Raw genomic sequence first — 14,085 nt, forward strand, 5'->3', positions numbered from 1 at the left:
CGGCTAGGCAAACGAAACTTCCTTCGGTACGGAAGAGTGAAATTGTGATTCTGTGGGAAGATAACGTCATTGGAGGGCTCAGCCGTACCCTGGTAGGTCTGGTTGACAGACATACAAAACGTCTTTTGTCCACTGTTCGAGTCTTTTTACGTTTTGTCAACCATCTGCAGTGTAATTCTATTTTTATGGTGTATCAGTACTGATGAGACCCATCAGATTCTGTTATCACCGATATCAGCTGTTGTCGTCACCATGTTCATCATCACCACCATCATCATCACCACCACCATCATCACTATTGGCCTCAATCAACACACTTGGAGCAGACATGTAGCCAAACGATTGTACACAGCTTTAATGAGAACAGGAATAGAAACAGAAATATTCCTCTGTCTGTATAAAAAGGTTTCTCAAATAAAATGAAATCTTTGGGGTCAGAGCCGGAGTCAGCGGGTCGACGGGGCCCTTGGGTTTACCAACGGCAACCATCTGACCTCTGACCTCCTGCGTGGAGGACAACGAGAGAGAAAAAGACGCGCTTTCCTTACAGGATCAATAAAGTTTACATTAGTAGAAGAGGCAGGCGGATCACAGGGTTGATGACAGTTTTCAAAACTTTCCACCTCGTTAGAAAACGTGATCTTTAAAGCCAGAGCTACAAATAGTTTAACTCAAAGTAATAATAGTAATAATGATCATAAAAGAATAACAACAATAATATTTGTAATTTATAAAGCGCTTTTAGGGGAACAAACTGACAAAATGCACTGAAACAAGTGTTTTACAAAATAGAGTAAAATCATAAAATTGCCAATACAGTCCTTTCAATAATTGAACATCATACGTTAAATAAACTACATCAAACCATTTTCTTACCTGGAAGGAAACAGCCCGTCTTGTCCATTGACAACAGTGTCTTTTAATAACTTAACAGGGAACTCAAACTTAGAATAACAGATTAAGACCACCTAATTCTGATTAATTAAAGCTACAGTCCTGAAGCACGTCATTTCTGAACTCAACATTTCAAACTCAACACTACCTGCCTTCCTCTTCCTCATCTGGCTGCTATGATGAAGATGAAAACACTATGCACCCTATCATTTTTCCTGGCCAAGTCCTACCAGACACCAACCATCCACATCACATACTGCTACAGTCTGCAGGATCTGAATATCTGTGGATTGGATATCGTCACACAGCACAGACAGGAAGTAAAGGGCAAACAAAGGTGTGCGCTGCATGTAAAGGATTGTAGCTTTAAGGGCAAGGTGGCTGGTAGAGCTCACATTCAACACCAATTTCCACCATTTCCTAATCCATATTGTTTTTTTATTACAGAAGGGGACCACCAAACGATGGCTGGTTACCTGCCAGCACGGCGGGTAGATAAATGTATAGTTGTGACTGGTCGGTTATTCATTCCTGCCTGGCTCAGTCAGCTGGTCAGGAGTGGTGGTGGGAGGTCTGGGGGAGGAAGAAGAGTCCCCCAGACCTACATTAACGAGCAGGAGATCCGACCCGGTGGCTGTCCTGCCTCCATCTTCTCAACCTCCAAAATCATCCTCCTGAACACCTCCACTGCTGTCTGACAACACGGGGGGGGGGGGGGGATCAAGAAGTTAGCAGAGTCCCACAGGAAGTAAGTATGAGTTGGCTAATTAATGATGTGAAGAATCTGTTTTGTCTGAAAAATTATGATTTACGTGTGGGATCCCTCTTTTAAGTGATAGTAAATGTGCCATTTAGATCCTACAATAAAAGTGTGACTCCTGTTCGTCCATTAGTGATAAAGGAGTGAGTGTTTCTGTATGTATGTTGTAACGCCACTAGGACCAGAGGAGGCGCTATACAGCGACAAGGACACACACCCACATCCGGCTTCCCACCCGCAGACACGGCCAATTGTGTCTGTAGGGCCGCCCGACCAAGCCGGAGGTAACACGGGGATTCAATCCAGCGATTTCCGTGTTGGTAGGCAAGGGATAACTGTATTTTTACAAGGAATTTACTACCATTTTCCTCTCGGCGTGCCCGTTGGTTAGGGAGAAAAAGAATCAGAAGCGGCCCGGTTAACTGCTGTGGGTTCAGATGTAGCGTTTGAATGGAGGCAACGGAGGACTGCGAGAAACAGTCTGACCTGGGTGGGTTAAATCTGGCGACATTGGGCGTTTACATGCACAATAATGACACGACCATGGGTCTTTACATCACGCATGGCATCTAACAACATTCCTCTCTGGTGTATTTTTGTATGAAGTGTCTGAACTTGGTGCTTCGTGATGGGATCCTAACCTGGTTCTCTTTGGCCGATGACTCCAGGAAGGCGGCGTTCCAGGACTCAGCCAGCATCCTGCCCTCCTCAAAGCCAATCACTCTGTAACAAAATGACAGAAACACACGGATCATAACAGAAGATGACAGAACAATAAGCCAACCTCTTTGAAACCCTCTCGTCAACCCGGGACACGATCGAGGACTCCTGCAGTTTTCCTGGGTTTTTTAACACTCCTCCCTTAATCCTCCTTTCTCACCTCCTCCTCTCGTTTTCTCCCCTCCGTTTCCAAATTAATCTCAGTGCGTGTTTAAAGCTGAAATCTCTCACTTTTTCTGTGAAGGGAAAAATTGTCAATTTTCAACCTCAACTGTCTTTCTACAACTGGGATCGCACATGAGAAAGACCTGCAGGTGTTCCTGATCTCTGGAGCCAGTGAGAGAGGTTTTTCTTCCGGTCTGCCAAGTGACTTGTAGTGATGTCAGTTAGAAGAAAACAAACTCCAGACTTGCAGGGTTTCGAATACTCTAGTCTACACTGGTTCAAAAAAAAAAAAAATCCTCGCTCTGTTGGCTAAACTACGTTTCTGATGGTGGAAATGACGTCCCACAACATTAGCACAGAGGATTTAAAAGACGACAATACAGAAGCTAGCATGCATGCAGCAGTGCATGCTGGTACATGCAGACACTGTTGGGAAAGACTGAGAAGGAAAACGTCAATTTCTCCATTAATATCAGAATCAGGTTTACTGGCCCTGTAGGTTTGTACATACATGGAATGTGACTCCGGTTTCGTGGCTCTCTCGGTGTACTTAACATAGAATAACAACACTACAACACAACAATCTTCAGATATACACACAAGGACTGACTAATGCAGGTGAAATAAGAGGCGATAACGTGCAATGGTGCAGAGAATATATCAGAGATGCTGAAATAGATTACTTATATGCAGGTTACTTACATACATGCCTGAGGCAGATGTACATGTAGAATACCAGTATACATATAATGTACATTACAGTATATACGAAATGGTTGGATTTATTTGACAGTGTTAAGCGTTCATTTGAATGACAGCCCACAGAAAGACACTGTTTTTATATCTGGTTGTTTTGGGGTACGGTGCTCCGTAGCACCTGCCAGAGGGGGGGAGCTGGAACAGGTTGTGACCAGGGTGTGATAGGGCTCTGCAGTGGTGTCATCTTTCCGTTTCCTGACTGGAGGTGTACAAGTCCTGGATGGAGGGCAGGTTGGCACTAATGATTTTCTCTGCAGACCTAACTGTCCGTTGTAGTCTGTCCCTGTCCTGTTTGATGGCCGATCCAAACCAGACAGTGATGGATGTGCAGAGGACAGGCTGTATTATTACAGTGTAGAACTGAATCAGCAGATCCTGAGGCAGGTTGAATTGCCTGAGCTGGTGGAAAAAGTACATCCTCTGCTGGGTGTTTTTGATGATTGTGTCTATGTTGGATGCCCACCTTAGGTCCTGGGAGACTGTGGAACCCAGAAATCTGTAGGTTTTCACCGCAGACACTGTGCTGTTGAGTATGGTGATGGGGTCAGTGTTGAGGGACTCCTAAAAGTCAACTGTCATCTCCACAGTTTTGAGCGTGTTCAGCTCCAGGTTGTTATGGCTGCACCAGAGGGCCAGCTGATCAACCTCCCGTCTATATGCAGACTCGTCACCATCCCTGGATAAGGCCAATGATGGTTGTGTCATCCGCACACTTCAGGAGTTTAACAGACGGGTGGCCTGAGGTGCAGTCATTTGTGTAGAGGGAGAAGAGTAGAGGGGAGAGCACACATCCCTGGGGGGCACCAGTGCTGATTGTCCGGGTACTGGATGTGAATTTCCTCAGCCTCACCAGCTGCCTCCTGTCTGTCAGGAAGATTTTAATCCACTGGCAGATGGGGGCTGGTACAGTGAGCCGGGTGAGTTTGGAGTGGAGGATATCTGGGATGATGGTGTTGAACGCTGAGCTGAAGTCCACAAACAGGATCCTTGCATATGTCCCTGGGGAGTTGAGGTGTTGGAAGATGTAGTGCAATCCCATGTTGACTGCATCACCCTCTTCACCTGTTCGCTGGGTATAGGCAAACTGCAGAGGGGTCGAGCAGGGAGCCTGTGATTTCCTTCAGGTGGGCCAACACCAGTCTCTCGAAGGATTTCATGACCACAGACGTTAGTTAGGGCAATGAGCCTGTAGTATTTTAATCCTTTTATAAATTTATTTCTGATTTTCCCCTTTTTCTCCCAATTTAGTGGCCAATCGATCCCCTATTTTAGTTCAAACACCCACCCTACTGCATGCGTTCACCAACTGCATCTCTCCGGCCGGCAGTCTCGAAGGAGACGCCTCGCCACTTCCGTGACCAGGCGACTCCAGGCCGAACCACTGCTTTTTCTGACACACACAGAGACGCATTCATGTGACGAACACAAGCCGACTCCGCCCCCCTCCCGAAGACAGCGTTGCCAATGATTGCTGCTTCATCGAGTCCGGCCATAGTCGGATCTGACGAGACCGGGACGCGAACCCCAGTCCCCAGTGGGCAACTGCATCGACACAAAGCCGATGCTTAGACCGCTACACCACCGCGGACCGTAGTCATTTAATCCTGTGATACGGGGTTTCTTGGGCACCAGGATGATAGTGGGGAATTCACACAGCTCCTGTGATCTGTTGGAGATCAGTGTGAAAATGGGTGCCAGCTGGTCAGCACAGACTTTAAGACAGGAGGGTGACATGCCATCCGGGCCCGGTGCCTTCCTGGTCTTCTGTCTCTGGAAGAGCTGGTGCACGTCCTCAGCAGAGATTCTCTGAGTGCGGGTGGGGGTTCAGTGGGGAGGGGGGAGTGGCTGGCAGGGGGTGCAGTTGTTTGTTTGTTGTGGCCAGAGAGGTAAGCAGTGTGAACGTTTGCTTTTCAAACCTGCAGTAAAATCCATTAGGTCGTCAGCCAGCTGATGGGTCTCTGCAGTGTGGGGGGGGGGGTGGTCTCCCGTAGTTGGTAATGTCTTTCAAACCTCTGCAGACTGATGCTGGGTTGTTGGCAGAAAACCGGTTTGTAAATTTTTCAGAGCAGCACCTCTTTGCCACTGCGATCTCCTCCCCATGTGTATGATGGAGACAGGCTCTATAACACCACCAGTCATCTTCACCATGGTTGGAGACGTTCTCCAGTCTCCGTATACCGCTGATGAGATGTTTTGACCGGGTAGGATGAACACTGGTGCAGCAGCAAACACGTACGTGTTGGAAAAAAGACTGAGACGGGATATTTGATGCTGATGTGTCCATGACAACCAACACGACTGTACAACAGTGTTCCCATATAGTGTGATGTAGTTTATAATGCCTATATGGCAGCACGGTGGCACGGTGGTTAGCGCTGTGGCCTCACAGCAAAAAGGTCCTAGGTTCGAACCCCGGGGTTGTCCAACCTTGGGGGGGGTCATCCCAATACCTTTCTGTGTGGAGTTTGCATGTTCTCCCCCTGTCTGGTGGGGTTTCTCCGGGTGCTCCGGTTTCCCCCACCATCAGAAAGACATGCACGTTAGGGTTAATACTCCTGTCGTGGCCAGACCAACTGGAGTTGGTCCCCGGACGCTGCACGGCGGCTGCCCACTGCTCCTAGCTACACAGCTAGGATGGGCTACATGCAGAGGAAGAATTTCCCCACGGGGATCAACAAAGTAATAAAAATAAATAAATAAATAAATAAATAACAGGGTGGAACTGTTTACTGCTGAGCTCACAGCACACCAGCCACAATGGCCGCTACACCTGGTTTGCAGTCCTGCTACACCTGGTTTGCAGTCCAGCTACACCTGGTTTGTAGTCCTGCTACACCTGGTTTGTAGTCCTGCTACACCTGGTTTGTAGTCCAGCTACACCTGGTTTGTAGTCCTGCTACACCTGGTTTTCAGTCCTGCTACACCTGGTTTGCAGTCCAGCTACACCTGGTTTGCAGTCCTGCTACACCTGGTTTGTAGTCCTGCTACACCTGGTTTGTAGTCCAGCTACACCTGGTTTGTAGTCCTGCTACACCTGGTTTGCAGTCCTGCTACACCTGGTTTGTAGTCCAGCTACACCTGGTTTTCAGTCCTGCTACACCTGGTTTGCAGTCCAGCTACACCTGGTTTGTAGTCCTGCTACACCTTGTTTGTAGTCCCGCTACACCTGGTTTGTAGTCCCGCTACACCTGGTTTGTAGTCCTGCTACACCTGGTTTGTCGTCCTGCTACACCTGGTTTGTAGTCCCAGAAAACCGGAGTCAACAGGTCCGTTTCTCTCTGCCTCCTACATCCACTATATCACACCACTGTTCTACTGGAAGACCGACTGTCTGTTCAACACCACCTTTCGGTTAGCTGTTGGCACTGTACAGTCACTCAGTGCTGTTGTGTTTCCATGCATGTGCACGTGACAATGTTTGTGTGTTTTTAATGTAGTTTTATTTTTTTAATTCTGAATTGTTGCGACATTTAAATGTAAAATCTGCTTCCCCTTTTCTCTCTTTCCAAAAACCTCTCTCTCTCTCTCTGGTGATTTGATCATCCTCTTATTGATCAGGTCCTCTGTGCTTCTCCCCCCCCCCTCTCTCTCTCCCTCTCTCCCTCTCTCTATGGTGATTTGATCATCCTCTTATTGATCAGGTCCTCAGTGCTTCTCCCTCTCTCTCTCTCCCCTCCTTCTTTACTTCTATCCTTCCACTCAGTCTCTCTCCTCTTGATTTTCATCTCCTCTTTCATCCCTCATCGCTCTGCTCTTTCATGCCCCCCGAGCTCCACTTTCTGCTGCAAAGGCTTTTCTTACTCCTCTAATTGGACACACACACACACACACACACACACACACACAGTCAGTAACAGTATCTGCAGTGCAGCCCTAGCTCTGTGTGTGTGTGTGTGTGTGTGTGTGTGTGTGTGTATATAAGTATATGTATATATAATGTTATTTATTTATTTATTTTACATGGTGACGGTGGTCACGTGGCTCGGGTCCCGGGCTGTTCCGCTGGCGTCTGGACGCTGCTTAGCATCCTCCTCATCATATTCTTCATAGATTTTATAATTCCATTATAATTGTGTTATCCTCTTTCAGTGTTGTGTTGTGTAAATTGTGTAAACACAACATCATGGCACGTTGTGCGTCTTGGGAGAGAGATCCTCCTCTGTTGCGCTCCCTGAGGGTTCTTCCTGTTTTTCCTCCTCGTTAAAGGTTTTTTAGGGAGTTGTTCCTTATCTGATGAGAGGGTCTAAGGACAGGATGTTGTGTTGCTGTAAAGCCCCCTGAGGTGTAGTTGCAATTTGTGATACTGGGCTACACAAATACAACTGACTTGACCTGAAGCAGACTGCGTGGCAGCAGCAGGTGTGATGGGCAGCATCGGGCCCTGCAGACCCACAAGTCTCGTTACAGCTCATTAAGAGCCAACAGGCTGACTGCAGGACTCATCTCATAAGGGAACAGTTCTGAGTCACACTTCACCGGAAAACGACCTCTGACCCCACTGGTTTCTTGTTGGGACACACACACCACCCACACACACACACACTTCAATATAAAAATACAATCTTTGCACCCTATAAATGAGTAAGGGTGTATGTATATGACTGTGTGTGTGTGTGAGAGAAAGACAGAGCTACGGGGGGGGGGGGGTAAAGAGGCCTACCTTTCCAAATGCAAGTCTTTCTTGTTCCCTACTAAAATGATGGGCACTCTGGAGGAGAGGGACAGACAGAGAGAGAGAGAGAGAGGGAGAGAGAGAGAGAGAGAGAGAGAGAGAGAGAGAGAGACTTAGATGGCTTACTGCTGACTGATGCTTTGGTTAGGAGTCTATGAGAAAACGCCACTGGGGAGTTGATAAGACATCGACCCAAAGCCCCTGGTTCTCAACACACACACCTCCCCAAAATACATGCTTGCTTTTTGTTTTTTTACTATAAAAACTCGTGTATCAAGATAGCCATCCATCCATCCATCCATCCATTATCCAAACCGCTTGTCCTACTCAGGGCCGCAGGGATGCTGGAGCCCTTCCCAGCATCTATTTTATATTTATATTTAGCCCTGTGATGTCCTGGCGGCCTGTCCAGGGTGTCTCCCCGCCTCCACCCAGTGACTGCTGGGATAGGCTCCCGCATCCCCGCCACCCTGAGTAGGATAAGCGGTTTGGATAATGGATGGATGGATATTTATATTATCTATTTATATTTATATTGTATTTTACATTATAATCTCTTTTATTTTATATATTTATATTTTGTTTGATATTATAATCTTTTATTTTATATTACATTTTATTTATATTATATATTTTATTTTATATTATAATGTATTTGATTTTATTTTACATCATTTTGTTATCTATATTTTACAAAATTATTTTTTCAGATTTAATGAATCATCTCACAACCACCCAAAATAATCTTAGCCTGTACCCATCCCCCACCCCACACACACACACACACACACACACAGGTTGAGCACCTCTGATGTAGAAATACCTACTGTACATTTCCAACCATGTCCAGAAGCTTCTCATGCACGACTCGCACCACTTCAAAACTGTCATGGAAAATAAATCAGAGAGAAAATCAGCTTCACCTGTTCACCGGAGACAACATGTGTTTTTCACAAACTGGCCTGTTTCTGTTTTACCTCAGTTTCATACAAAAAGTAAAACGGTCACAGAGACAGACAGGCGCCACAAAACGTCCACAAATTTCGAGATTTGGTGCAAAGCAAGAAGGGAGAAAACGAACTGACACGCTGTCTGTTTTTGTGACTGGTTCTCTGACTGACTGATTAACCGAATTTACATTTACTCATTTAACAGACATCTTTATTCAAAGTGACTTACAAGAGAAACAGAAATTAACATAAATTCAGGTGTTACCACAGGCATGACTCATCACAGCAGTACTTTATATATTACTACATTTGATACATAGTAATCATGTCATAGTAGTACTAAAATTGTGATTTTGTGAAATTCGTCCATTGACCCACGTTCACTTTACACTTCCTGTGCTCGTGCGCCCTCATGGTGATTTCCAGAGCGGCATGTCTTTCATGCAGGATGTAAAAGATGACCTTTGCGTTATGAATGGACTCCCCTGACAGGAAGCGGACAAATCTTTGCCGAATATGAGACACAAGAGAAAGAAAGACAGAGAGGGTACCAACCTTTTGTACGAGGTGACGGAGTAGAGGAGGATGTATCCATCAACGTCTATGGTGTAGCTCTGTGGGAAGATTGAGTACTCATCCTGGACACACACACACAGAGAAATGAGCAAAGCAGAGCAGAGCAGTTTTAGGGGGCATCGTGTTCACCTAATATTTCCTTCGGCCAAGATACCTTTACATTCAGACATGACTGACACCATAAGGCTGAGGCAGGAAGTACTTTAAGAATGACAGGAAGTGTCAACTAGAGAATAGGTTGTGATTGGTCACTTGGTGAGGTCACCTGACCAGCTGTGTCAACAAGCTGCAGGTGGTATTCCTGACCATTCACTGTCATCGTCTTGGTAAATGCTGAGAGGAGAGAGAGTGAGGGCCAGAGAGAGAGAGGTCGACATAGTAAATACTTCTTACAGGCCCGGTTCAATACTGCTATACTCAAACTGTGTGTGTAAGATAGATAGATATTGGTTGATTGACTACTTAATTTGTATATTTGTGTGTGTGTGTGTGTGTGTGTGTGTGTGTGTAATTCTCACTCATGAACACTTACTGTTCTCTATGGTGGGGTCATAGGAATCAACAAACTGTCCTTCCACAAACTGGATGGTCAGGGACGACTTCCCTGAAGAGACACACACACACACACACACACACACACACACACACACACACACACACACACACACACACACACACACACACTAATTTTCCATTTGAGCACTTAAATTGTAATGTGAATTACAAAGCCATTCAGACTTAAATCTGCTTGCTAATTAAACACGTGGTGTTTTCTTCCTCAGTATCCCATGGCTGCACAATACAAACTGCCTTTGAGCTGGCCTTGCTAACGTTATGCAAAGCCGGGGTTAGCAGTCAAATACAGTGGCAGCTGCATTTTGAATACATGAAAATAAACATCTTGATTCATTTTATCAGCAAAGTGATCACGTCTCCTCTGTTGACACTGTTGTCATTTGATATATGACATGTAACCTTTGCTATTTGACATGTAACGTTTGCTATATGACATATAACGTTTGCTAGGTGACATGTAACGTTTGATACATGATGTAACGTTTGATATGACGTGTAACGTTTGATACATGATGTAACGTTTGATATGACGTGTAACGTTTGATACATGACATGTAACATTTGATACATGACGTAACGTTTGATATGACGTGTAACGTTTGATACATGACGTAACGTTTGATACATGACGTGTAACGTTTGATATATGACATGTCACGTTTGATATATGACATGTCACGTTTGATACATGACGTAATGTTTGATATGACGTAACGTTTGATATGACGTGTAACGTTTGATAGGTGACATGTAACGATTGATACATGATGTAACGTTTGATATGACGTAACGTTTGACATATGACATGTAACGTTTGATACATGACGTAACATTTGATATGACGTGTAACGTTTGATAGGTGACATGTAACGTTTGATACATGATGTAACGTTTGATATGACATGTAACGTTTGATACATGATGTAACGTTTGATATGACATGTAACGTTTGATACATGATGTAACGTTTGATATGACGTAACGTTTGACATATGACATGTAACGTTTGATATGACGTGTAACGTTTGATAGGTGACATGTAACGATTGATACATGATGTAATGTTTGATATGACGTAACGTTTGACATATGACATGTAACGTTTGATACATGACGTAACGTTTGATATGACGTGTAACGTTTGATAGGTGACATGTAACGTTTGATACATGATGTAACGTTTGATATGACATGTAACGTTTGATACATGATGTAATGTTTGATATGACGTGTAACGTTTGATACATGACATGTGACGTTTGATATGACATGTAACGTTTGATACATGACGTGTAACGTTTGATACATGACATGTAACGTTTGATACATGACGTGTAACGTTTGATACATGACATGTAACGTTTGATACATGACATGTAACCTTTAATATGACATGTAACGTAACTGTTCGGCACTAAAGAGTACCAAACAACGGCTGGTGAGTTCTTGGCCTATAGGGTGAAGAACTCAACGTGAATGCCATAGTACTGCCATGTGACGCTCATGCTACTACCATCATTCAGTTTGACCACACATGTCTTCCCAGGTATTCGGTCATTTCAGACTACCCTGAATCTGTTACCCCTGGGTTTGAGTTAAAGGCGGAAGTGAAGTGTGAGCGGATGTCTTGGGGCCGCGGGCTGCCATGACACCGGTGAGGGTGATGACGTAGTGACCGTAGCATCAGGACCACTCACACGCCGCCCGCAGGGTGGGCTCTGGCTCAGTAGACTTCCCTTCAGCCTTTACTGCCGGAGGGTTTGTGGCGTCCCCTGTCATGCGGCTTCCTCTGTCCGCATAACCCCCCGGGTTTTGGATGTGAGGCGGTGTCGCCAACACTTCTCACTAGCGGTGAGAAGTGAGCCCTACAGCAAGTAAACGGCAGCGGCATGACACGTGAGGTAGGCTGTAATTTGTACTCATTCAGACACGCGCAGACGTTAACGGTTCTGGCCCATTCTTGAGACTTACCCACGGACCTGTAACCCAAAACGGCGATTTTCCGAGACCTGGGCTGCGGCATGATCCTCTCTGTGGCGTCAGCATCAACGAACGCCCCGCCGTCGCTCCCAATTCTCTAATTACTCCCCGGCGACCATTGGTCACGTATACGCAAAGGGGCGGGGCTTGCTTTAAAGACGTGCGTTTCGATTGGCTATTTGCTGCAAGACTCGTCAGACTGCCGGGGAGGCTTCTGCAACGGTCCAAACTCGGCCAATAGAATTTTACAAAGGATGATAAAAGAGGCGGGACTAACGTTGTAAACACTGGCTCGTTTCAGCGTGGACGACTGCAGTTGGTAGTTCACCAACCCAGATCGGACACTGGCCCCGCCTAGTCTGTCCTCCTTAACCAATCAGATCACGTCAGAGGGTCGCGGCCGCTCACAAATAGGAACGTATGAGGGGTAATCAACAACGTGAGGATGTGGGGGTTATGGCTGTGATGTAAATATGAATATTCATGAGGGATACAGTTATGGTTTTGGCTATGTTAAGTAACTAACTATCCGTTATAGATAGCTATAGTTGCATATAATATGAATATATAAGCATAATATAAATAACTGCAGAAAAGTTGAGGGAACTAATGAAAGTTTTACAGAATTTTTAAGAGATGTGTGAATTTAAGGAGAACAGGGATGAGATGAATCTAAACTAACTGAAGTAGCCGAGTGCATGTCCAAACCTTGGAAGAGGAAGTGGTGGATAGAAGAATAGATGGCAGGTGAGGAAGCTATCCACTAATTCCAGGAGGCCTTTCTCACCGACCAGTCTAAACCACACCAAAAAGAGATAAGCTAGTATGTGAATGCTATTCGTTTCATGCTCATGAGATTCTGCAGAGAGGAAAGTGCGGCTCCACACAACTCTACACGACAGGGGTCCGGATGGGATGTGTGATGTCCCAATAAACTCGTTTTGTTTGGAGTCAGAGAGGGAAAGCATGCAAGGGCATTACCTCACATAGAGCCGAGTGAATGCAAACAAAGCAGTGCTTTAACTGTGTGCTAAAATACCCCTGAGATCATGTTTAATGTTGACCATGGAATTCAGTAGCGACGAACAACATAGAGAGGGGGTTTAGCCCTCTCGCTCTTTTTTCTTTTTCTTATCTTTTTTTTTTGACAGTTCGTTTGAATTTGTAAACGAGAATTTGTTGATTGTTTTACCACACAAAATATTTGTGGGCCGTGGCATGAAAAACTTGGGGCAATACAATCAGCTAATAAAGAGCATTATTAAGCACAGACTGAAGGAAGGGCGGCAAAAGCAACGGGAGGAAGAGAGGAAAGGACGATGGTTTTACACAGTTCAGAGGAAAGTGGGAGAAATGAGGTGTGCAGGACGGAACAGGAGAGATGAGACAGCAGTTTCAGGACTCAGGTGTGGACACGCTGGACTACACCTCCCCGGGTGGACACACTGGACTACACCTCCCCGGGTGGACACACTGGACTACACCTCCCCGGGTGGACACGCTGGACTACACTGGACTACACCTCCCCGGGTGGACACGCTGGACTACACCTCCCCGGGTGGACACGCCAGACTACACCTCCCCGGTTGGACACGCCAAGCTACACCCCCCCGGGTGGACGCGCTGGACTACACCTCCCCGGGTGGACACGCTGGACTACACCTCCCCAGGTGGACATGCTGGACTACACCTCTGCAGGTGGACACACTGGACTACACCTCCCCGGGTGGACACGCCGGACTACACCTCCCCGGGTGGACACTCTGGGCTACACCTCCCCGGGTGGACACACTGGACTACACCTCCCCGGGTGGACACGCTGGACTAAACCTCCTCGGGTGGACACGCTGGACTACACCTCCCTGGGTGGACACGCTGGACTACACCTCCCCGGGTGGACACGCTGGACTACACCTCCCCGGGTGGACACGCCGGACTACACCTCCCCGGGTGGACACACTGGACTACACCTCCCCGGGTGGACACGCTGGACTACACTACACCTCCCCGGGTGGACACACTGGACTGCACCT

The 14,085-nt window shown here is 46.3% G+C and overlaps 1 protein-coding gene across 2 annotated transcripts; it reads right to left on the minus strand.

The window, feature by feature from the left end:
- Positions 1 to 335: 335 nt before the first annotated feature.
- Positions 336 to 12,131, minus strand: rheb (Ras homolog, mTORC1 binding). 2 transcript variants are annotated; one of them, XM_056299614.1, is made up of 8 exons: positions 12,044 to 12,131; positions 10,029 to 10,100; positions 9,762 to 9,829; positions 9,476 to 9,558; positions 8,798 to 8,854; positions 7,959 to 8,006; positions 2,296 to 2,377; positions 336 to 1,588 (listed from the first exon to the last, which is right to left on the minus strand). In XM_056299614.1, exons 1-8 carry the CDS (start codon positions 12,093 to 12,095, stop codon positions 1,496 to 1,498), a joined length of 555 nt encoding a protein of 184 aa, XP_056155589.1. In that variant the 5' UTR covers positions 12,096 to 12,131; the 3' UTR covers positions 336 to 1,495. The 2 variants fall into 2 exon arrangements, with proteins under 2 accessions (XP_056155589.1, XP_056155588.1); XM_056299613.1 differs by having other exon boundaries at positions 12,052 to 12,124.
- Positions 12,132 to 14,085: the final 1,954 nt, after the last annotated feature.

The sequence above is a fragment of the Lampris incognitus genome, chromosome 19 (genome assembly GCF_029633865.1).
Source record: "Lampris incognitus isolate fLamInc1 chromosome 19, fLamInc1.hap2, whole genome shotgun sequence".
Lineage (NCBI taxonomy): Eukaryota > Metazoa > Chordata > Actinopteri > Lampriformes > Lampridae > Lampris > Lampris incognitus.